Source organism: Mesoplodon densirostris, chromosome 3, assembly GCF_025265405.1.
Source record: "Mesoplodon densirostris isolate mMesDen1 chromosome 3, mMesDen1 primary haplotype, whole genome shotgun sequence".
NCBI lineage: Eukaryota > Metazoa > Chordata > Mammalia > Artiodactyla > Ziphiidae > Mesoplodon > Mesoplodon densirostris.
Window position 1 is genome coordinate 84637650 of NC_082663.1, and position 24460 is coordinate 84662109.

The 24460-nt window shown below is 37.4% G+C and overlaps 1 protein-coding gene across 1 annotated transcript in view; it reads right to left on the reverse strand.

Moving 5' to 3' along the window:
- SLCO6A1 (solute carrier organic anion transporter family member 6A1) overlaps positions 1–15722 on the reverse strand; it is an 88711-nt gene extending 72989 nt beyond the window's left edge. Inside the window, exons 1-2 of the mRNA XM_060094371.1 lie at positions 15389–15722; positions 3311–3571 (exon numbers count right to left, since the gene is read on the reverse strand). Of these exons, the coding sequence (XP_059950354.1) occupies positions 3311–3571; positions 15389–15722 (595 nt within the window). The remainder of the gene's footprint in view (positions 1–3310; positions 3572–15388) is intronic.
- Positions 15723–24460: the final 8738 nt, after the last annotated feature.

Below are 24460 nucleotides of genomic sequence, written 5' to 3' on the forward strand. Positions count from 1 at the left end.
CCAGATCACTCCTTCTAGTAACCCAGCTGCTACAATCCTTAAAACTCACCAGGACCTATAATCAATCCATTGATCCTGCTCCTTTTCACTATCTCAATGTCCCCTTCATCTCCTTACTTCTCTCGTTATCATCTTAACACTTTTAAATCCTTTGTTCTTTTTCATATCATGCAATCCCTTAGTAAAACTTCAGCCCTGGTCAAATTAAACTCTTCTCCCTACTCTACACCTATGCTTTCAAAGTTGAATGAGGCTGGAGGGAAACGTACAACGATGCAAATCTCACTTTGAATGCATGATTATTAAACTCAGGTAGGTCCTTCACCCTCCTGATAATCAAGTGTGTCCCTAATCTACTACTCTTGTCTCCTTCTAGAAAAAAAACATTCAACTTGTTTCCCTTCTCCTAAGGATCATGGTCCTGAGATTCCTGCTGCCCAACATCTGAAAACAAATGTCTTCTACCAGTAGGATAAAACTAATCTTTTAGTGCCCTTCTTGAAATTATAGTCCAAACAAGGGATTTTTTAAAGTGAAGAAGGGCACTTGGACCTTGGACTCTCAGCCTTCAGAGCGGTGAGAAATAAATTTCTGTTTTTTAAACCAACCCGTCTACGATATTTTTGTTATAGCAGCCCAAACTAACTAAGACATGAGGAAAATCAAAAATCTTTGCTGTGGGGCTTCCCTGGTGGTGCAGTGGTTGGGAGTCCACCTGCCGGTGTAGGGCACGCGGGTTCGTGCCCCAGTCTGGGAGGGTCCCACGTGCCGCGGAGCGGCTGGGCCCGTGAGCCATGGCCACTGAGCCTGCGCGTCCGGAGCCTGTGCTCCACAACAGGAGGGGCCACAACAGTGAGAGGCCCGCGTACCGAAAAAAAAAAAAAAAAATCTTTGTTGTGAATTATAGAAGGGAACTGAAAAAAAAATCAGGGGAATGGATCCATTTGAAAGTATAACTGCGGTTGAAAGTAACAAATTCATTGTGGGACTAAGCTGTCCTCTTGTGTGATTTTTCTCTAAAACACTCATCAGCAGCCCAGATATAGATATAAAAGAAAGGTATATGGTTGGATCAAAAGTTTTCCAGACCAGGAACAAGAAAGGACAATGGGACAGAGAGCTTAGTATAATGATTAGAGTATGTCTGAAATATTCTAACATGTCATATTAAGGAACATAAAATAAGCTACAAATGAAAGAAAGTAACAACAAGGAGAATCTGATAAAGGGAGAAAGTAAACGTCAATACACTAAAGGTTCCAATAAAAGGAAAGATCTGATGTTTCTGTTATATGAGTGAGTTAGAAGAATTAGTGGATATAATCAGACAGTGAGATAACAGATATTTAGGAAGTTCTTAGTAACGTGACAGTGCACTGCAACCATGGATATGTTGGGTGTTCAATTATATGTAGAGATCTAGAAACTAAAGATCAGAGTGTGATACAACTGTTTGCATGAACTAGAGGAGAAAATTAGTTTTAACTTCTGAAGGATTTGGTTTACTATGATTTCTACATGTTAGCTGATGCATAGGGACTGAAGACCAATTTGTCATTAGTACAGAAAACTGAGATGGGGTAGAGGGGGCAGAGAAAGGGAGTGTAAGGTGGTGATAAATGGACTGCTCCAAGGTTCAGGCCAGTCATACAGGAAGATGAGTATGGCAGGTAACTGGGGAAAATAGAGAATAGATTAGGAGAGATATTCAGAAAAGAATAAGAGAAGGACTCTCCCCAAAAAAAGGATGAAAGAAGAAAATACAGAAATTAAAAATATATACATACATAAACTGAAGTATGTACATAGAGTAGAAAATTAGTTATGTAAGAACTAAACTTTTCAACAAAATGAGTGAAATATCTGAATAGATGTGTGTATGAAATAAGCACTTCTACCTGCAAAGACCATTTATTTACTTTATTTCTGCTTCTCTAACAAGCAGAGGGTTACCCAGTAAATACACTGAATGGTTGTTGTTAGATAAATTACACATTCCTAATCACAAGCAGAAAATAAAATATGTAGAATCTAGATACTATAAAGAAAACACAAAGGAAGAAAGACTGTACTATTTCTACTCTCATTACTCCTGAGTACTCATCAAGCAGCATTTTTAATGTTTCAAGCAGTGCTTCCTAACTTTTCACCCTTTCTGACCAGAACAGGGTTAAGGGAAGAACGGGAGTAAAGTGTTATCCATTCCCTTCTTCCCATAAGTCATCTTCTAATTCAATTAGCTGTCCATTATACAAATATAATAAATATATTACAAATATATTCTATAAATTAATAAATGTATTTATTCTACATATAGTCTACAAATAATAAACAGATTATAAATTTATTTGAATATTATAGATTTCATAAATTATATGATATATATCATATACATATCAGTATATTATTTATAATATGAATTACATAGTATATATAGCTAAATATCTTATTATATAAATTATATTTAATATGAACTATTTTTATTTATATTGTAAACACACAGCATAAACACACATCACAAACATACTTTTAAACATCATAAACATGTATATACACACATACACACATATAGAGACATCCTCATGCCTTTTCCATCAGTTTTTGCTAAAGCTCAGTTTAAAGTTTCCAAAACTGGTAAATGCATTCCAACACTTTTATAAGCCTATGCATAACAAGAAAGTCCCTGACACAAAAGTGTCAGAAATAGTGCTATGAACTTCAAATAGCCTTTTTATCTACTGGGAGTAGCAAAAAATTGTGGAATAAATCAAAAAAAAAATGAAGAAAGCAAAGAAGCCTCCAATCTTTCCAGATTCGAAGTCCTGTGTCAAAGGGCAGCATTTTGAAATGGCAGAAGTAGCTAGAAAAGTTCTGACTTTTTGTGTGTGTCTGTGTAAGTTTGGTTATCTTTGTCTTTGTACTTGTGTATATGTGTGTTGAGGTCAAAATAAAGGGATCAATTTAAGTATACTGTGGAAGACATAAATCAAAAGATTTATAATATATATGAAAATTGATAAAAGAAAACCAATTTCACAAAATAATTATCCCACATATCATCCAAAATATTCTTTCATCTTACTAGGCCCATCTCTTAGATGAAAGGGTATATGATCATGAGAAGATGGGAGAATGACATACATGTTACCAGGGAGCTACCATTAATTAGCTTAATAAACTTGATCATATAAGTAGATACAGATGAATGAATGTACAGACAGATAAATATCACAGTCTATTTTAAGTTCCCAGAGCCAATGGTTTAAATGAATAATGATTTGACGTATGATAGTATCTTTTAAAATCTTACCTTCAGTTTCTACCATCATTTTATAATTTCCACCACTAAAGTATGGAAAAGCAAATAAAAGTGATCCAGATCCTACTAAAAAGGAGGAAACTGTAATCCATCCTGGTATGTTTCCTTTCCCTCCATAATATGCTATAAACACTACTACCAGGCAAGATGAAATATCATAGGTCAATGACAGCACTAAATTCTCAATGGTTTTCAGATGATTCTCCTTCTGAAAATTGTCATTGCTCAGATCTACAAGACCAAACACAATACCTAAAATGTAAAAAGAAAAAAAGAAAGCAATAATATGCATTAAATTATCTTTATAAAGACAAAATAGATCATCATTATAATCACTGAAAAACAAAACAATTTGCAATGACTTAAGTTTATTTTACATTACTCTGAATGTTTAAGATCTATAAATACATAATAATTCCTTTTCTAAAACACTAATAGGTCTTAACCTCTATGAAATATTAGCTAATTGAATTTTTGTAACTATTTTTAAACTATATTTATGAGTAATATACTGAAGAATATGCTCTTTTTAATCATCTCAGTACTGATCTTTATTTTAACGTATTATGTTTCAATTATTAAAAAATGAATAAATAACAATCTAATGAATATTTGCTTATCTCCCATCCAGAATAGGAAATAAAACATTAACAAAATAGTTGAAACCCAACATGTACTCCCTAAACACATTCTTCTTTCTCACTCTGTAACCCATATCCAATATTTGGAGTTTACCATTTCTGAGCCGTTTTAACACTTTTTTTGACAATGTATATATACATCCTTTAACAGTATAGAGTATCATTTGTCATGTTCTTGAACAGTAAGTAAATGGTATCATATATGTGTATTTCTATAACTCAGCATCCAACTGGGAAAAATAAACATACTAAATATTTGAAACAGAAAGAAATTGATATCAGTGTTGGTTACAAAAGTAATACATTTGTTGGAGTGAAAAGAAAAAAATAGTTACTAATCAAAACTCATGATATAAATGCCACTAAAGTTGCTGGAGTAGTGACTGCTACTGCTGTTAGAACTGCAATCACTACCTCTTTGTAGGAAGCCAGGACTCACACACCTATTAATGTTATGAAATTTAGCTACCTCATAGTCACCTGCTGTTTCTGCTGCTCTTGCAGTTGCTTGAGCCAGTGCCCATGAACACTGTACTGCTGCATCATCCACTGTTGTTTCTGATGGAGCTTTATTTATTCCTGACTATAAATCCAGGAGCCTTCACCTACCCAGTATTGCTGCTGATGCCAAAATCATCACCAGAATAGAGAGAGAAAAAAGAGAGAGGCTTCCCCTTGCCCCTTTTTCAAATGTACTGCCACAGTCTCTTACTGGCAACACCTAAGTGGAAGCCAGCTGGCAAGGAAGTCTGGTAAATGTAGTTTACAGGCTGCCAGTCCCCTTGGAAATAGGAGTGAGTCCAGAAGGGCAACAATGGAGTGCATGGCCAACAAATAACTTGAAGAGTTCACCCTCTGGACTACTTAGGACACATTTTCACCTTTCTTCCCATATTTAAACTTCCATACCAAATTAATAGCAACATAATCATGCTTCTGCCAAACATGTTGCAATTATCATTCTTACAAACAAAGATGTTCTCACTTTTTCCCCAAAAAGGGAGACACACAGTCCAATCAGTCACCATATCCATTTCAAGGTAATTTTAACCCTTCTTCTAGTTGAATCACAAACCTGAATGGGTTTTCTTTAACATTAAAATTAAATTGTAAGGTATAAATGGTATAAGTAAATAAATAATTAAGCAAAGATGTAGGCCTAACTAAATCTGTGAGGGAACTGTATTGCAGAAGAAACCATAATCAGACCCAGAACCACAGCAGTTTAACAGACCAAAACCAGCAAGAAACAAGATATAGAAACTTTGCTGCACCTAAAAGCATTTTCTTCAACTCTCATTTTTAAAAAAATTTTTTAACATCTTTATTGGAGTATAATTGCTTTACAATGGTGTGTTAGTTTCTGCTTTATAACAAAGTGAATCAGTTACACATATACATATGTTCCCATATCTCTTCCCTCTTGCATCTCCCTCCCTCCCACCCTCCCTATCCCACCCCTCTAGGTGATTACAAAGCACCGAGCAGATCTCCCTGTGCTATGCGGCTGCTTCCCACTAGCTATTTATTTTACATTTGGTAGTATATATATGTCCATGCCACTTTCTCACTTTGTCAACTCTCATTTTAAATGTGGCCAAGGAGGATACTGGCCAAGGCAAAGAATGTCCTGTCAGTAACTGTGTCCGTCTCTGGGGTTGGGGTATTAATTCCTCTTCCAATTCAGGAATATTATGTAGAGACAAATTTGTAAAGTTATCTTCCACAATACTCTTCTATAAAATAGTAAGGGAAAGAGGAAGAGAAAAAAATTAAAAATTGAAATACATACACACACAAATGTATATATATTTGTGTGTATGTACACTTAAAACAAGAGAAAAATGCATAGTTGCTACAGTTTTTATGTCTCTAAATGGTTATGAGACTACAGTTGATATTTATAACTTCCTCCTTCCAAAATTCACCCTCTCTTCTTCCTCTTGATTTCAGATAACATATATAGGTTACTATCATAAAGCATATGCCTCACTCTACAGGACAGTACCCAAACTTTTGATTGCTGTCTCCTAGCTGAAGCCTTATCTGAGTCTTCAATAGGACACTAAAACTATCTGTAATGCCAAGAGTTTCTGGTTATTGAACTCTGTAGTAAGACCAGTGAATTCCATGAACATGAACTTCCTGATGTACTTCTTTTGCTGTAAAATGAGTTCCTTCGTTAAAAGCAATGTGATACTACATAAGATGATTATGATGGTGTATGAGACATTCATTAAATCCAATTATAGTTGTTCTGGCAGAACTGTGGTGATAAAAGAAGAACCCAGATCTAAAATAAATATCTATTTCAGTGATGAGAAATTATTGCCCACTCTATAATAGAAGCAGATAACATCATCAACCTGTTTCTAGATAGCTGGTTTGTTTCACTAGGGAATGGAGTTATTTCCTGGATTGTGTTGAATTTTCCTGGTGGCAATTCAGGCACTCCGAAATGCAATAGCCAGATCAGCTCTGGTGAAGATAAAGCCTTGCATTCAGCTCTCATATAAACTCTTATCTTTGATGTGATTGTCACTATAAATATGAGCCCACTGAACAAGACATACAATGGCAGAGGAAAGAGGCTGGTTAATATTCACAGGATAGTTGTCCATCTACTTCATTACTGAGAGCTTCCTCTGCAATGGATTTCTTTTGGTGAACATTCACATAGGATAACTTTGCCCATTCAGAGACACATATCACTTACCCAACCCTTTCCTAGTCACCAAATGGTCAAACCGTTAGTCAAAGGCAGCCTGGTATCTAGGCAATACAGACAATCAGATGTACTCTCCAATGTTTTGCCCACTGGAAGGACTTCCTTTTTTCTCTGTTTTTCAGGGCTATGATGCTTCCTATAGCATTATACTACAGCAGACTTTCGTCTTCAAAAAACCACAGGTTCACCAAAGGTTATGTTTTTTCTTAGTAGTGGGTGGTAGAAATGAAAAACTTTTCCTTCGTTTGAGAAGAGGTAGCCCTGCACACTCCATACCAATTGGTCCCTAGAGATATCACTGAAGTGGCAGGCAAATTTTGGGTGAATAAGATATTATCTACCAGGACAGATTTTATGTTAGTCATTCTGGGAAGGCTGGAATCTGATTCTAGCTATGAGTCTAGTAGCAATAAGGGATGGTAGGGTGGGTCATGAGGGCAATCAGCATTCCCTTAACTCAGGTGAAGTAAATTCAGGGTCTCCAAGCAAGGAATTGCTTCTTTTTGAGACACAGCAGGAATAGTTGCTCCTACTGGGAAAGGAGGTTCAGGATTTCAGAGTTTACAGTTGTTGGATTCACAGAATTCCACCCAAATGCTTTTGTCCCAATTTTCAGGGCTCCACTCTTCTCCAATCAATGCCCCAACTCTCACATAAGTGATCTCATAAATTTATGAATTCAACTTATGTTGTAATTCTGAAAGTGTGAATACGGGTTGGTACTGTTCCAAATATGCAGTATGTGCCTAAAAGTGATAAGATTCTCACAGAACCAGCAGAAAAGCTCACACATTTCTAATCATGTCCTAAACTTCTCATTTTCTTTCTGTGAATTTTTCAGTGCGGTGAGAAGCAATCAACCCCAAAATCTTTGTAGTCAAAAGTTCCACCATAGGACTCAATTGCAGAAGCTATTTGTCTCCCAAAGTCTTGCCTCTAGTAAGAACTTTATCCCAGGCAACATTTTAAATAACTCTTTTAAGTCACTACATGCCACTGACTTCCAGTGTACCATTTTCCACAGGCACAAATATTGCTTTTTTCATTGCTTTCAAGCCCAATCAGGTCAGATAACCAATTCCAGATTCCCATCTTTAAGGGTTGTTTTGTTTGTATTTTTCCTGGTTCAATGCCTGGTATGGAGTACTACCTAAAAAATCATATAATTTTTTAAATTTATAAACCAACTAGTTTTATTACATTAGTGAAGCTAAAAATTTAGTCAAAAACTTTTTAAGTATCTTTATATTATGTATCATGATATTTACAAAATAAAGGAATATTATTCTCATTACACACTCAGATACTTTAACCAATTTTTTAGCCATACTTACCTCTAATAAAATGTTAATTCATATTTTTTCTGAAGAATATATTTTAATATGATCTTATCTCTAATTGTTCTTATAAAATTAACTGTAGGGGCTTCCCTGGTGGTGCAGTGGTTGGGAGTCCACCTGCCAATGCAGGGGACACGGGTTCGTGCCCCGGTCCGGGAGGATCCCACATGCCACGGAGCGGCTGGGCCCATGAGCCATGGCCACTGAGCCTGCACGTCTGGAGCCTGTGCTCCACAACGGGAGAGGCCACATCAGTGAGAGGCCCACGTACAGCAAAAAAAAAAAAAAAAAAAATTGTAATTCAGAGTTGCTTTTTATAGTTTTGCAGTAAAGAGTTAACTCAGGCCTGGGTTGCTCAAAAAAAGGCCTGTCTTCAAGACTGGTCTTTGGTTGGCTCCTGGGGGGTGACTCTGAGCCCTTGGAATATTCTACCATATAAGAGTGCTTTTATATGCTGGTGGCCTTGAGCCACACAGTCCCATTTTGGTCAGACAGTTTATGTTAACAACATGATTTATGGTGAATGCCTTTTTTGTTGGGTGTGAGGGATGGAGTAATAGAATCTGAGTAGCTGAGGTCAGTCACACAGATGCTGCATGCCTAGAGGACTGACACCCCCTCAAAAACAAAAGCAAAAGCAAAAACCCTGGACACCAAGGCTCACATGCACTTCGTTGGTTGGCAACTCTTTACATATGTGTTATCACACATTGTTGCTGAGAGTATTAAGCATAACCCTAGTATTAATTTCACTGGAAAAGGACACATGGAAGCTTGGCCTGGTTTTTTCTGGACTTTGTCTCATGTGCCTTTTCCCTTTGTTGATTTCAATCTGTATTCTTTTACTATAATAAATCATAACTATGAGTATAACATCTTTCTCTGAGTCCTTCTAGTGAATCATTTAGCCTGAGTAAGGTCTTAGAGATCTCCAATATAATAGTTAATAAATATGAAGTTGTTAAAGCCTCCAAATGACTCTTTACTACAGATCATAATATTTTCATTGAATAAACACTCTTTATAAGTGTGCAAGTATCCCATAAGCTCAAAGAAAATACTACTAAATAATGTCTTCAGTTATATTTTTGTACTGAAATATTTCAGACAAAATACTCAATTCAGAGAATCTTTCTTTGACAAATACTTTACAAGGCAAAGCTCTTTAAATAGGTTGTCTCTATGATTATTTTGAATGTTTCACCAAATTTAAGTGCCCAAAGCCACAGGCCTCCTTAATTTCAATTCAATATATGAAAATGAATCATTGTAATTCACTAAATTAACATAATAAAAAATAAAAGCCACATGAACATCAAAATGCAGAAAAAGCATTTGACAAAATCTAACCCCCTTTCATAATAAAAACACCCAATGAACTAGGAATAAAAGGCAACTTCTTCAAATCGTTGAAGTACATATATGGAAAACCTAGAGCACACTTAAAAATTAAACTGTAGAGGTACCATATGACTGAGCAATTTCACTCCTAGGTATAAATCCAGAGAAATGAAAATATGTGTCCACACAAATACTTACACACAGTTCAGTTCCACATGTAAAGAGCTTAGAAATTACCACTATGTCCTAATAAGTAACAAACTGAACAGACTGAAAAATTAACACTCATCTTGAATACATAAGAGAGGGGAAGACACAGGGCAAATTTGACAAGATTTTGAATTCAACTGTCATTATAATTCATCAATCCATACATTTACATTTTGTGTTTGATTTCCAGAAATATCTGTTCTGTGGTTAAAAGAAATGAGAGCTTACTTCAGGGCTTTGATGGGAGCCCTTGAATTCTCAGACTATAACTTGGGCTAAGAGCTAACAAACCTAAGTTTGTCATTTTCTCTTCATAAGTGCTTAGGGGCATTCAAAAGATTCCATCCATCACCAGAGTCCTTATAGTCATCATTACTACCATAAGGTAAACTACAGCATCCACTCGGCTTTCAAGGTACATGCTTCATTTGGCATTTCATCCCAATCAAGCATAGGTGATAGCTTGATTAATTATGATACCACTACCTGCCAAGAACTACTACCCGTTTTCCACTGGCAAAGAGCTCAGCACTTCACTCAAGATTAAAGGCATACAAAACCAATCCTAAAATTACAACTTTATGAGTATATCTTCTGGGACTACTCCTGATACCAATTCCATCACAGTCTGAATCCAATCAGAAGAGAGAAACCACACAGTAATTTGAACAAGAAAAGTTTAATATAAAGAATTATTAACTATAACAGGAGATTAATGTAACAAGGCATCAGCTAGTTAGATGTAAAGAGAATGCTAAAGAATATAGAAATAGCCCATATAAGGAACAACCACTCCCCCAGGGCTGAAAGGGAGCACTCAAGGGCTAAAATTCAGACCTTGCTGAAGAGAGCATAGCCATGGCTTATTGAATGACCAAGAAGTCACTGTGGTGCCATGCTAACAAAACTGGCAGGAAATCTGTACTCTAAAACTTTGTGGTAGTTCTCCTTCTATGTGCTGGGGAAAGCTCTTCATGGGGAATGCCAAAGGAAGCTGCCAGCCACTGAGTGCTTCTGGCCACCTTGCACTACAGCAGAGGGATACTGGAGAAGATGCAAGCACTGCAACAGCCTGATGATAGAGAAACCTGTATACACTGCAGGAGCTTGCCAAGCAAACACACTAGAACCAAGAAGTAAAATTTTCTGTGTAATGGCTCTCCAGTACCTTCTACTGATAAAATTTAACATTGTGACAGCTGGTAAAGAAAAATATTTAAAGGGCCCAGGTCTATTTTCACAGAGCAGGCAAAAAGGATGAGTTTGAAGCTGAGAGGCAAAAAGCTGATACTAATATTGATATAGAGAGGCAATAAATCAACAAACTAATTCTGAAAGAGTTTGTGTAGGCACCCAATTATACATAAACTCTTTCAGAAAAAAGAGGAGAAAGGAACGCATCCAAATTAATTTAATGAGGCCAGTATAACCTGATACTAAAGACAGACAAAAACATTCCAAGAAAACTACAGACCAATACTCTCATTAAAAAAAATTCTTAGCAAAATTTTGGCAAATTTAATCCAGCAATCTATAAAAAAAGATAATAGGCCAGCAATAAGGGTTTATCCCAGGAATGCAAGGTTGGTTAAACATCCAAAAATCAAAAAACACAATAATGTTAATAGAATAAATAAGAAAAACCATATCATGGTCTCAATAGATACAGGAAAAGAAACACTTGATAAAATTCAACACCACTGATGACAAAAATTCCCAACCAACTAAGAATAAAAGGGAACATCTATAAACTGGTAAAGAGTATCCACAAAAACCCTGCAGTTAACATACTTAATTGTGAAAGGCTAAATGATTTCTACCTAAAATCAGGAAAAATAAATGAATATCTCTTTTCAGAACTTCTATTCAACATTGTACTGGAGGTCCTAGTCAGTGCAAAAAAGCAAGAAAAAGAAATAAAAAGCATACAGACTGGGAAGAAAGAAGTAAAACTGTCCTGATTCACAGCTGACATGATCATGTAGTTAAAAATCCTAAGGAGTCTGCAAAAATGCTTCTAAGACTAATAAATTAATATAGCAAACTTGCAGGAGAGAAGACCTAAATAGATACACCATGGTCAGGCATCAGAACACTCAGTATTGTTAAGATGTCAATTTTCTGTAGAGGATGGACTTGAAGACACAGGGAGGGGGAAGGGTAGGCTGGGACGAAGCGAGAGACTGGCATGGACATATATACACTCCCAAATGTAAAATAGATAGTGGGAAGCAGCCGCACAGCACAGGGAGATCAGCTCGGTGCTTTATGACCACCTAGAGGGGTGGGATAGGGAGGGTGGGAGGGAGATGCAAGAGGGAGGAGATATGGGGATATACATATACATATAGCTGATTCACTTTGTTATACAGCAGAAACTAACACAACATTGTAAAGCAATTATACTCCAATAAAGATGTTAAAAACGTATATATATAGGCTTAAGTTGATTGCAAAATGAATCTTTCATTGGGGTCTGGAAAATCTACTCTCCTAGCAACTATCTTTCAAAAAAAGAAAATAATATATATATATATAATTCTAATTTGCTATTTGAGGTTTCCAGGAGAATGACTGTTTTGAGCAATAGTAATTTCTGTATTCTTTCTTATAATAAATCAAAAGGAAAAAAAAAAAGATGTGAATTTTCTCCAAACCTATAGAATCAAAGCATACCCAACTAAAATCCCAGTAAGTTTTTTACAGAATTAAACAAATTGATTCTACAATTAATGTGGAGAGGCAAAGTAACTAAGATAGCCAAAACAACTTTTAAAAAGAACAAAGTCAGGGGCCTCCCTGGTGGCGCAAGTGGTTAAGAGTCCGCCTGCCGATGCAGGGGATACGAGTTCGTGCCCCGGTCTGGGAGGATCCCATATGCCGCGGAGCGGCTGGGCCCGTGAGCCATGGCCGCTGGGCCTGCGCATCCGGAGCCTGTGCTCCGCAACGGGAGAGGCCACAACAGTGAGAGGCCCACATACCGCAAAAAGAAAAAAAAAAAAAAAAAGAACAAAGTCAGAAAAATACCTGATTTAAAAACATATAATAAAACCAGAGTAAACAATGCAATACAGCATTTGCATAAGTTAGACATATTAGTTCAATAAAACAGAATAGAGAAGCTAGAAAAAGACTCTAGAGATTGGAAGTTCAACAACAGCGTCAAGGTAATGCAATGGGTCAAAAGACAGTCTGTTTAATAAATCATGCTGGAATAAAGTATCCATATGGAGAAAAATGATTTTTGACCCTTTCCATACACACACAAAAAATTCATTCAAAATGGATCAGAGATCTAAACATAAGAGCTAAACCATAAAAATTCTAGAAGACAACAAAGCAGAAAATCTTCATGACATTGAGTTAGGCAATACATTCTTAGATAGAAACCAAAAAGAATGAACCATAAAAAATTAAGAAACTGGACTTCAACAAAAGTGAACACCTTTTTCATCAAAAAGGCACAAGAAAATGAAAAGGCAAACCACAGATTTGGGGGACAGAGAGGGAGAGGCTGGCGGGCAGGCAGGTATAGCCTGAGTCTGGTCATAAGGAATGATCAAAAAAAAACCCATTTCAAAGTTCAACATAGAAAATGAAAGACCCATATACTTTAAGACTGGCATGGACATAAGAAACAGGGAAAGAATGAGGAATTGTTGCAGACTAAAGAGGAAGTCTAAAGTATGACAACTAAACGCAACATGTGTTCCTGGATAAAATTTTGGACCAAAAAGGAAAAGGAGACAATATTGAGACAGTTGGCAATATGTGAGTGGGGGTATGAATTCATAACATGATGGTGGTGTCACACTAATACTCCTGACTGGGAGGGGTGTAAGGTGGTTATGCAGCAGCATGTCCTCACTTTGGGAAGATGCACACTGAAGTATTTAGCAGTGATGGGGCACCATGTCTGAAAAAGTCTATACGTATAGGAAAGAAAAGGTGAAGGAACAAATGTGGTAAAATGTAAACAACTGGAGAATCTGGGTGAAGGGAAGGCAGGAATTTTTTGTATTGCCTTTGCACCCTTTCTGTATGTTTGAAATTGTTTAAAATGTAACAATGAATAAATGAATTGATAAATGGAAAATGAAGAATTCATTTATGAATTCATTTAAATAAATTCATAAATTCATTTATGAATGAAAGACTCAGTATTTATACCCAAACTGTGCTAATGATCTGTATGAAGTCAGTTAATAAGTAGTAGAGCTAAAAACCATTCACTGCAACCACTCGTTAAAAACGTTCACTGGCTCCACATTACCCACCGAATAGGGAGATTATATTGAGATGATGCTTGTAAAGCACCTGACTTATTAACCCAGTACATTAATGGGAAGTAAACACCTTTTAGTATCCTTTCAGAATTCTCAGTCTGGTATTTAAAGACCTTCATAATGTGGCTACAATTTGTCTTTTTCTTCTTTTTAAATTTACTTATGTATTCAATACATATTTATTTCTTTTCTGCCTCAGTCACTATATTAGGTCCTGGGGAGACATGATGAATAAAATAAATATAATTAGCAGTTTGGGTGGTTAGGTGAAACCATCATCCAGCCAAACTTGTCACTCACTATTCTGAAACAAGGCCTTCCTGTATCTGAGTGTTTATTTACCAAAACACTCTTTCATTCATTTCCTTATTCAATAAATATTCTACATCCCCAGCTATCACTATACCTATTTGTCAAGGCATAATTCAAATGCTTCTTTCTCAAAGAAACTTCTTTGATGATTTCTCAAGACAAATTGATGACTATTTATTTGTTCCTCTCATATGGTACTTATCACATACAGCCTTTTTATTGAAGTTATTTAGTCACAGCATTTTAGAGCAAAAAGAGATCATGTTTGGCAAACTCCAATATCATCAGTGTAAACAGGATAGTAAAGAATCTAGGTGTAATGGGAGTAGTGAGGGCTGTGGCCAAGTAGAAAATATACGTCTCCTCTAAAGGCATTCAAATTCACACTCTTCTTCAAACTGTGTGGGCAAAGATAAACACCTTTGAGTTTGGTTTCTCTGATATAGTCTGAGGTCCCACTCCACCTCTTCAATCCACACATAAGGAAACAAGATCCAGGAGACAAGTGGCTTGGCCAATGTGTCTCAAAATTGTGGGTAGGGGGCTTCCCTGGTGGCGCAGTGGTTGACAGTCCGCCTGCCGATGCAGGGGACATGGGTTCGTGCCCCGGTCCAGGAAGGTCCCACATGCCACGGAGCGGCTAGGCCCGTGAGCCATGGCCACTGAGCCTGCGCGTCCGGAGCCTGTGCTCCGCAACGGGAGAGGCCACAACAGTGAGAGGCCCGCCTACCGCAAAAAAAAAAAAAAAAAGAAAAAAAGAAAAAAAAAATGTGGGTAGAAGCAGAAACAACCTGGTGATCACAGATACTGTTTTCGACTTTATTTTAATCTCCCAAGTGATTCAGCCCTGAATGACAGAGCTTCTCAGGGCTGGTGACCTAATAACGGTTCAACGACTCAACGCCACCCTCCCTCCATCAGGCTCTCTGGAGGCCAGGCCCCCTTCACGCACGAAGCAGGGATTATGTCCATCAGGTGCCTGATGAGGTGAAGTAAACCAGGCGGTGGCCCGTTTAACCAGTTTTGATTCCAGACGTACCTTGAGAACGCTGGAGAGTCCCGCCACACGAAGCGGGGCCGCCACACCACACGTGGCACTCCCCACGCACCTCGTCCCTCTTCCGCCTCCCCAACGTAGGCAACCCTCTGACGCCCCGCATTGGCCCGCACCAGAACCACCTCTCCTCTACCCAGCCCCACCCCAGGCTTACATTGAGAGGTGACCAGGATGCAGAAGAAAATCAGGAAGCAACGGATGTTGTTAAAACGCTGACAGCGGGGAAAAGCCATACAGCCCAAGCCGCAGGGCCCCTCCAAACTCTCTTCCTGTTTTTCCCGTACCTTCTTGATACTGGGGGGCGTGGACCCAGCCTGGTCTCTTTCCCTTTTTTTGAAATTTCCGAACTTGATCAGGTTAGCTGGAAAGATCCTGAAGCGCGGGTTTTTTCCCCTGGCTTTCCCGGCCTCGGCCTCCGACGGTACGGTGTTCTCGGCAGGCTGGGCCAGCGCAGCCCGGGGCTCCACTTCCACTAGGCCTTCTTGCATGGCTCCGCCGCGGCCCGCTGAGGCAGGGGTCGTGGCTGACGCTGGGCGGCGCAGGCGGGGCGGGCCGTGGGCTGCGGTTCCCACAGGCGCGGTGCAGCCTGCTCTCCTTGCTTCAGCGGAAGAGCCTGCCGGGCCCGGACGTTGGGGAACTGGTGGCCACCCAAACCTCCAGAGGGAACGTTTCTCCTTGGGCAGGAGGCAAACGTCCCGCGGAGAGGCTGACAGTTGCCCTGGGAGAGCTTACAGGGCTGTTTCCTTCTTTGCTTCCACGTGGGGAGGGGGAGGGGGGGTGGAGCGAAAGCTAGTACGACTAGATTCTGATAACTGCTCACACAGACAGGGGCCGCCAGAGGAACTCTAATGCAAAGGATCCATTAGATATTTTGATCCACTAGCGTCAAAGGATGCTACTACTTATTTAATACTTTCTCGTCAGGAAGCAAGTTAAGAGAAATGTTCAATAATGGGACAGTAGAACTGTCTCCCAGTTTACCCAGACTTATTTTATCGTGGTGTTTTTTGAAATGGATGATCTCACTAGAAACAACCTGAAAATTGTTAAATGACCAGGAGAAATCAGAAGACATGAAAAAGAAACTTCCTTTCCATTACAGTAGGGTTGTTTTTGTACCTGGGAAAGTAAATCGCTTTCCCATTCCCCTATTTAGGGAGGAAAATAATAATCCTTTCTGTTCTTAACTAGGGATAGAGTTTCCAGGACAATAATTTCTATGTGTAAAACACTTCACTTAGGAGCAAATGGATGAAAACCAGCAAGATGAAAAAACAATGTACTTTCCCAGGCACAAAAATCTTTCTGAAAAGAAAGAATGTAAGAGAATATTACCAGGATATGAAACGTATGTTTTTATGTAAAAATGCAATTTCTTATTGGTTTTCTTTTCTTAGGCAGAAATACAAGTTATTCAGGACATATGTATGGGGAGGATGACTTTCCAGGAGAAATGAAACTATCTTTCCTCCCCTGGATTAGACATTGTGTTATCAAAAACAATCCAGCTCTTCAACAAGTTTTTCTGCTGCTAAAATGGTACTGGGACTGGTAGACCAGGGGAAAAAAAATCACTGAGAAGAATTGGGGAGGAAGGTACCAGAGACACCACCATTGACCTGAGGCTGGGCTTTCTTCAGCAGAGCTATATGCCCATTGGTGAATGGAAATGTTATTTTGTCTATACTAAGAAACTTAATTTGTCAAATATATGTAACTACATACAGAGGAACAATGACCTAGTTTTCGCATGTTCATCATACTCAACTAGGATTCTCCCTTCATATTGCTTCATGACATTAATAAGCATAAAGGAAACAGAAAGCCTAGGAGGTAGGAAAGAGATTGAACTCTTATTCTTATGCTTTGGTACCAGACTGGGCACTGCCTGAGAGCAGAATGAAAAAGACAGATCTGATCAAAATAAATGGTACTAGTACTTTTACTTCAACTGAAAATACAGAGAGCCAAACTGAATGTTACCCCCATTCTAACAACAACAATAACCAAAGGAAAAAAAGCAAAAAGAAAGCTAGATAATTTTTTAAATTATCACTCTTTTGAGCCCAAAGCAACCAGGTGAAATGATTCCAAGGATACAAACACCTTGGAAGAAGGATGAGACTCACAAACTGTTTCACCTTGGGCAGAGCACAGAAGGAAGAAATAGCAACCATAAAAGAAGATAGGAAGAAAACACCTGAAATTTTAATGAATACGTAAAGGCTAAGTGAGGCTGGCACAACAGTTTAGAAACTTTAGGAACCTCAGACACAAGGGGAATCTACACCCACTTACCAGATCTTTGTTATTCAAAAGGATAAGTGTGCTCTCCTCAATGAAGAAAGCATTTAATGGTGATAGGTTGCCACTAAGGGAGAAGCAGGAATACTCGCTCATCCTTGTACCCTCCAGCTCTGTATTCCTGAGGCTTTTGGAATGCAAAGCAAAAGCGGTTCTGTCTCTGAGATTACTGGCCCCTAACCCCTGGTAAAGTTTAGATGTTACAGGGAGAGGGACAGAACAAAAGCCATTTGTCATTGAGGGAGGGGCAGGAAACCATCCTGTTCTGTGGTCCACCCAGAAGTTGGCTACCACCAGAGGGAAGGGTAGAAATAAAAACTATCTTCCAAAGAGGGAGGGACAAGAACATCATTCCTTCCCAAGGACTGTCACCAAAACAAGGCAAAGTCCAACCCTTGAAGCTCAGGCACTCAGGGCCTAAGATTGAGCCTGGACTGGGGAACTTATCCCCTGCTTCCATTATGAGTTTGGTGTGAGTAAAAAGCAATAGCATTCCACCAATGTAAGTGGGTCATGAGAGGAAAGGGAGACCCAATCTTTGGTGCCTGAAAGCTGAGGACGGAGTAGTAACACTGACCAAAACCCTCAAGTACTCCAGGTTTTACATGATATATAAGGTAGCTGCAGTCCCCATTAGAAGAATTCTAACCCTGTGGTGTACTGAAGATAAATATAGGAAAAACAAAACCCAAATCGAACTCTACTTCTGTCAACATTGACAAACCTACACTAATAGCCAAACAAAAGATGAACCATCATTTCTAGATATAAATACATCAGTCTCCAATATTCTTTTATATACAATGTCTGGAACTTAGTATTAAATGGTCTAACATATGTATAATTGAGGTACCAGAGAGAAACAATGAGGTAGAAGAATTATTTGAAGATATAATGGTTACAAATTTTACAGAACTAATGAAAGATATAGAACCACATATGCAATAATCTCAGAAAACTCCAAGCAAGATAAATACAAAGAAAAACACACTTAAACATACCATAGTCAAGCTGGTAAAAATCAATCCTAATTAGGGATGTTTAAAGAAAGTCAGAAAAAATAGAAACATAACTTATGGAGCTATTAATTTTTTAAAAATTATAACATCAGAATTTATGCAGGCCAGAATACAATGAAACTATATCTCTAAAATGTAAAAGAAAAAAGATCCAACCAAGAATCCTTTATTCAGCAAAATATCTTTCAAAAATGTGTATGTAATGTAATACAATATGTCATTAAAAGACAAGATCTACATGGTCATTTTAACAGATGCAGAAAGGGCATTTGAAAATATTCTTCACCCTTTCATGATAAAAAATACTCAAGAAACTAAGAATAGAAGGGAACTTCTTCAAACTGATAAATGGTATCTGTGGAAAACTTCCAAATCATATTTAAAATGGTGTAAGACTGAATGCTTCCCTCCCTAAAGTCAGGAACAAAACAAGGATGCCTAATCCTGCCATTTCTATTTAACATTGTACTGACAATTTGCTATAAACTGAATGTTTGTGTCTCCCTAAATTCATATTGAGATTCTAACTCCCAATGTGATGGTATTTAAAGGTAGCGCCTTTGGGAGGTGATTAGTTCATGAATGCAGACCCTCATAAATGTAGTGTAGAGCCCTCATGAATAGGATTAGTGTCTTTATAAAAGAGAGCCCAGAGAATCCTCTCTGAGGAGTTAAGAGGGTAAATCTTTAAAGTTCTCATCACAAGAAAAAAAATTTGTAACTATGTGAGGTGATAGATATTGACTTAACTTATCATGATAATCATTTTCCAATATATACATATAGCAAATCATTATGTTGTACACCTAAAACTAATACAATGTTATTTGTCAATTATATCTCAGTAAAACTGGGGAAAAAAAGAAATAATATGAAGTCTGTACAAACTCTTCCAGAAAACAGAAGAGGGAACAACAGTATAGTAATTGCAAGAAAGAGAGAGAATAAGAAAAACAAGATATTACTGTTTCTATATGTGTTCATAATATTTCTTAAGAAAATAAATCCAAGAGCTCTCACAGTTATATTACTAGTATATGCAAACTTTAGGGATAATTGAGTATAGAATGAATTTGTTTATATGCTAAGATTCCACTATCATAATGCAATAAAATTCTGTTTTTGCAGAAAACTATGGCACTAGAACAGCATCTAATTTTTGCTTATCCAGTATACTAAATTTTTTAAACCACAGCCTATAATAAAAAGCATATTTTACACTGCAACTCAGTACACACATATACACACCCATAATGTGTATATGAGTGTATATATGTATGTGTGTATGACTGAAGCACAAACATATGCATGAATGAAAAACTCATAAACAATACATTGTAAATTAATTTTTAATATTGGTAGCAACCTTCTAAATGAAAAACACAGGCCTAGAATATTTTTCTTTCTCCTAAAGTTTTCTTAATTGAAAGTTTCAACAAACTAACTGAGGTTCTGCAGACTTAAAACTATTCTAACACAGTATGTGCTCTAGACACAATTCCCCCTTAGGGTTTAAGGTCGAGACAACTAAATTAGCTATGTTTAGACAGCATACCCTTTTAAAAATTTTACCAGTATTTTGTTTTGCTTTGTTTTGTTTTTAGGCTGTGCTGTGGGGCATGTGGGATCTTAGTACCCTGACTAGGGATCGAACCCGTCCTCCTACATTGGGAGCGTGGAGTCTTAACCACTGGACTGCCAGGAAAGTCCCCAAAACTTACCAGTGTTTTATTTGCATAGTTTATTAAAATATTATTATTCACTTTTTACTTCCTTTCCCCTCAATTAAACTTTTGTCAATGTTGTTCATGACAGACAAACAGACTTTTATTAAACATCTAGTGGGGAAACAATGGTTAACTGCAGGGTTTCTCACACCTGTGCTGCAAGGAAATTTAATGTGTTGGAGATAACACTTCAAGTAACTGTTGATACATTAGTACAAAAGATAGCTTAGCTATGAAAACAAAACTAGGTCCTAAAATTTTATGGAAATAATGTAGGTTCCATGATGGCAAGAAAGACTTCTAGCATGGCCTAGCTGCAGGATAGATGTTTAATAAAACTTAACTTTTGTTATGAGGTCATCGTCTGAATCAGTACTGTATTCACTTCTTTCCTTCACCTCTTTCCTCTGAAAGTAATAATAACATGGCTAATGTTAGTCTAGAATTGGTCAGTACTTGAAAAAACCTGTACAAAGCAATCCTAAATGGAAGCTCATTGACAAACATCACTGGTAAAACACTGACTACTAATTTGGTTCCTGATTCCATCCTTGATCTATCACATGTAATTGAAGAAAGAATTCTTAATGGAGTTTAAGAACACACTCAATATTTTGTTGGTTTATCATCGGTTAGAATCTCATGTGCCTCAGCAAACTTCCATCAATTCTACAGTCTATATCAGATCACCAGCTAAACCATAAATACATAACCTTGACTTCACATTAGAAATACTTAGGAAGCTTATAAAAATCTCAATACCCAGGTCACACTCAGGCCAGTTAATTCAGAATCTCTGGTTGTGAGACCCAGGAATCATTATTTTTAAAAATTCCCCAGTGACTCCAGTGGGGTGCCAAGTTTGAGAACCACTGATACAAGAATGTAGCCACCTCTATGGATCACTTTGAAATGTGGTATAGACTGCAGATATTCCTGTTAAGAAAAAGAGGGTGAAAAGCCTCAAGGATAACATTTACTTATGACACGTACCATACTGCAAACCTGCTTCCTTCTCCTATGGTCTTGATTCCTGTGCTTCGAACGGTAAATATGAACCCTATACCCTGGAATACCAAAGTCCTAAAAGAACCCAATAAGAAGTATTCAATAGAATCTTGGTCCATACTTCTTACTGATTTGATATTCTGGTCACAGGTTAGTTGAGAGAAAGTGAAAATGAAGTGGAAAGGGAAGGATAAAGTAATGAAATGTAGGTAAAGACAGCTCCTGAATGGGCAATATCAGCTTTCAGAATTATGTGAAATATCAGCTTTCAGAATGTTACTTGTTGTCCTTACATGTAATACTAAGAATGAGGTTGGTAGTTGCACTAGCTCACAAAGACATGTCATCAAAACACTCTTAGTGTACAGAAAACACTCAGTGAATATATCCTTCAAAACTAAACTGATCAGCTGCCTTCACCCAGGCCCTTAATTCTTTCTTTTTCCCTCCTTCCCTCCCTCCTTCCTTCCCTTTCTTCCTCTCTCTACTTTTTCTGGATCATTTTTCATTTGACAGCAGTAATCTTTAGAAAGATTTCTAGGCATTCAGCTCCAGAAACTTCAAGATGAGTCCAGTAACTATGCAGATTACAATAAGAGTTGTCAAATTTATCTTTATTGTATTGAAATTCCCAGGTAATGTTGGTTAAGGAACTCTCTCGTTTCCCTCTCTAATAAAAGAAGTAGCATAGATCCCAAGCTAGTCACAAAGGGAATTCTAAAATCCTTTAGTTAAATTAAAATTAAAACACAATAATCTTTTTCTTGTGTCAGTGAGTTTTGAGATTAACTAATTAGATCTTTATCATCAGTCCTTATTTTGGGAATAAATACCATTTTATTTTCCATCCTTCACAACTTTTTCAAAGTTATAGGAATACAGTTTTTACCTAAGATATTTTTTTGAACTTCTACTTTTTTCACATAATGTCTTAGTAGTCCGTTTCCTAATATTTCTCATTTGATTTCAAAAACCTGTTCTAAGACTTTCAAGTGTGTCATAATGGTAATTTATAAAAATAACACCAAAATTAGAGCTATTCAAATAGAACATTAAAAGTTGCTACTATGCAAGTGACCAACTGGTTTCTCTTGAGAAAGGAGCATTTTTAACTAGTGATTTGGAAGCTCTTTCCCAGTGCTTAAGAGCATGTTTTTATTGTAGAGTCTTGTCTTACAGACATAGATTTTAAAAAAAGGAAACTGTCTATGAGTTTGTACAGAGAATTGTACATTTGGACAAAGTCCATTTCACATCTGATTTTTTTCTATAACATTTATTACATGGTAAATTAAGTACAACCTGTGTAAATTTAAAAACAACCAAAAAGAAACATTAAAAAAAAAAGTCTGCTCCTCATCCCCCTCAAATTTTGAACTGTATTACATGATGATAAGTAAATATCAGAATATTTAAATAAAGATAATATGTGCTGCAACTAAATATGCAGCATTGTATTCAAATAATATATTTAATCTAGTAGAAGGTAATTATTATAAATGGAAAACGTACTACATTTGGAATCAGAGACTTAGGTCAAAATCCGCCTTCCTTACTTATTAACCTTATGTCTTTGACAAGTCATTTAAACTCTCTTAATCCAAGAATCTTTATTTATAAAATGGGGATTCTCCTTAACCTACTTATTTCATATGGTTTTTGTGAAAATCAAAGGTGACAAAACAAATGAAAATGAATTAAAACTACAAATTATACAGATTTTAAACTTAAAAATAAATATTAAAATAAAATTTTTTAATGATTTAAATTTTAAAAAAAATTTTAAACATTAACAAAATTACCACAGTTCTTTTCTTCAATGTTTACTGCAGGGATTTACTTCTAGCTTAAAATAAAGTCCCATTATTTACCACACAAAGGGTAAACTGCTTTGTTATGATATGTTTCCATTTCTAGAATCTAGGATAACCTGTTGGATTTTCAAAATTGAAAAGAAGGAGGAAGCAAAGAGAACTGTAATTTGTTGTGTGCCTACTCTCTTTCAATCACTGTGCTAGGTATTTAGCATTTCACTCAGTTTTTCAGATATACAGGCTCAGGAAAGTTAAGCCCTTTGCTTAAAATGTCACATGGATCAGGAGGGAGCTACGAATTCTATATGTGATCTAATTCAAGGGTTCTTGACAAGAGCGATTTTGCCCCCGGGGGTCATTTGGCAATGTCTAGAGACATTTTTGTTTGTCGCAACTCAGGGTGAGGGGCAGGATGCTACTAAACATCCTACAATGTATAGGAATAGCTCCCACAACAAAGAATTATCTAGCTTTAAATGTCAATAGTGCCAAGGTTGAAACGTCTTGGTCAAATTTCAAAGCTCATGCTCATTCTACCATGTAATATTGAAAATAAAAGCTGTTTCTAAGTTTAAATATTCTACAATATTCAGCTATCACAGATGTACCAACTTCAATCTAAGGTGTACTCTCTCTGTGTTCTCAGTGTGTCTGGGAAACTCCATTTTAAGATCCCACTAAGTTATCTTTTCATTCAAACAAGAAAGAAGGTTCGGGCCTCCCTGGTGGCGCAAGTGGTTGAGAGTCCGCCTGCCGATGCAGGGGATACGAGTTCGTGCCCCGGTCTGGGAGGATCCCATATGCCGCGGAGCGGCTGGGCCCGTGAGCCATGGCCGCTGAGCCTGCACGTCCGGAGCCTGCGCGTCCGGAGCCTGTGCTCCGCAACGGGGGAGGCCACAACAGTGAGAGGCCCGCATACCGCAAAAAAAAAAAAAAAAAAAAAAGAAAGAAGGTTCCTGGAAAAATTTCATGCTCATCAGTCTAAGGAAAATGAATCAAGGTCAGAGAGCAGGGATGATTTTGAGAAAGGCTGTAGGTATATTACTCAGATCACACCCTGGCCCCTTCTCTCCACCTACTCCCCCCACCAAATAGCACTGTGTCCTGGTAAGAAAGAAATGGAAGCAAACACTAAAGGAGTTTTTCATGAAACTCTAAGGCACTAGGAAGCTCTATAGTAGTATAACACCAAAGAGAGGAAAGAATACTATTCCTATTTGGAGTTGCCTCTTGAAAAATGATGCGGATACATGAATAAGAGCAGTATTATGCCCCAACCTAAGTTTGGACCAGAAAGACTTCATTTTTGGAAGCAAATCACACTGGAGCTTAATAGTGTTCAAGAATTTGTAGC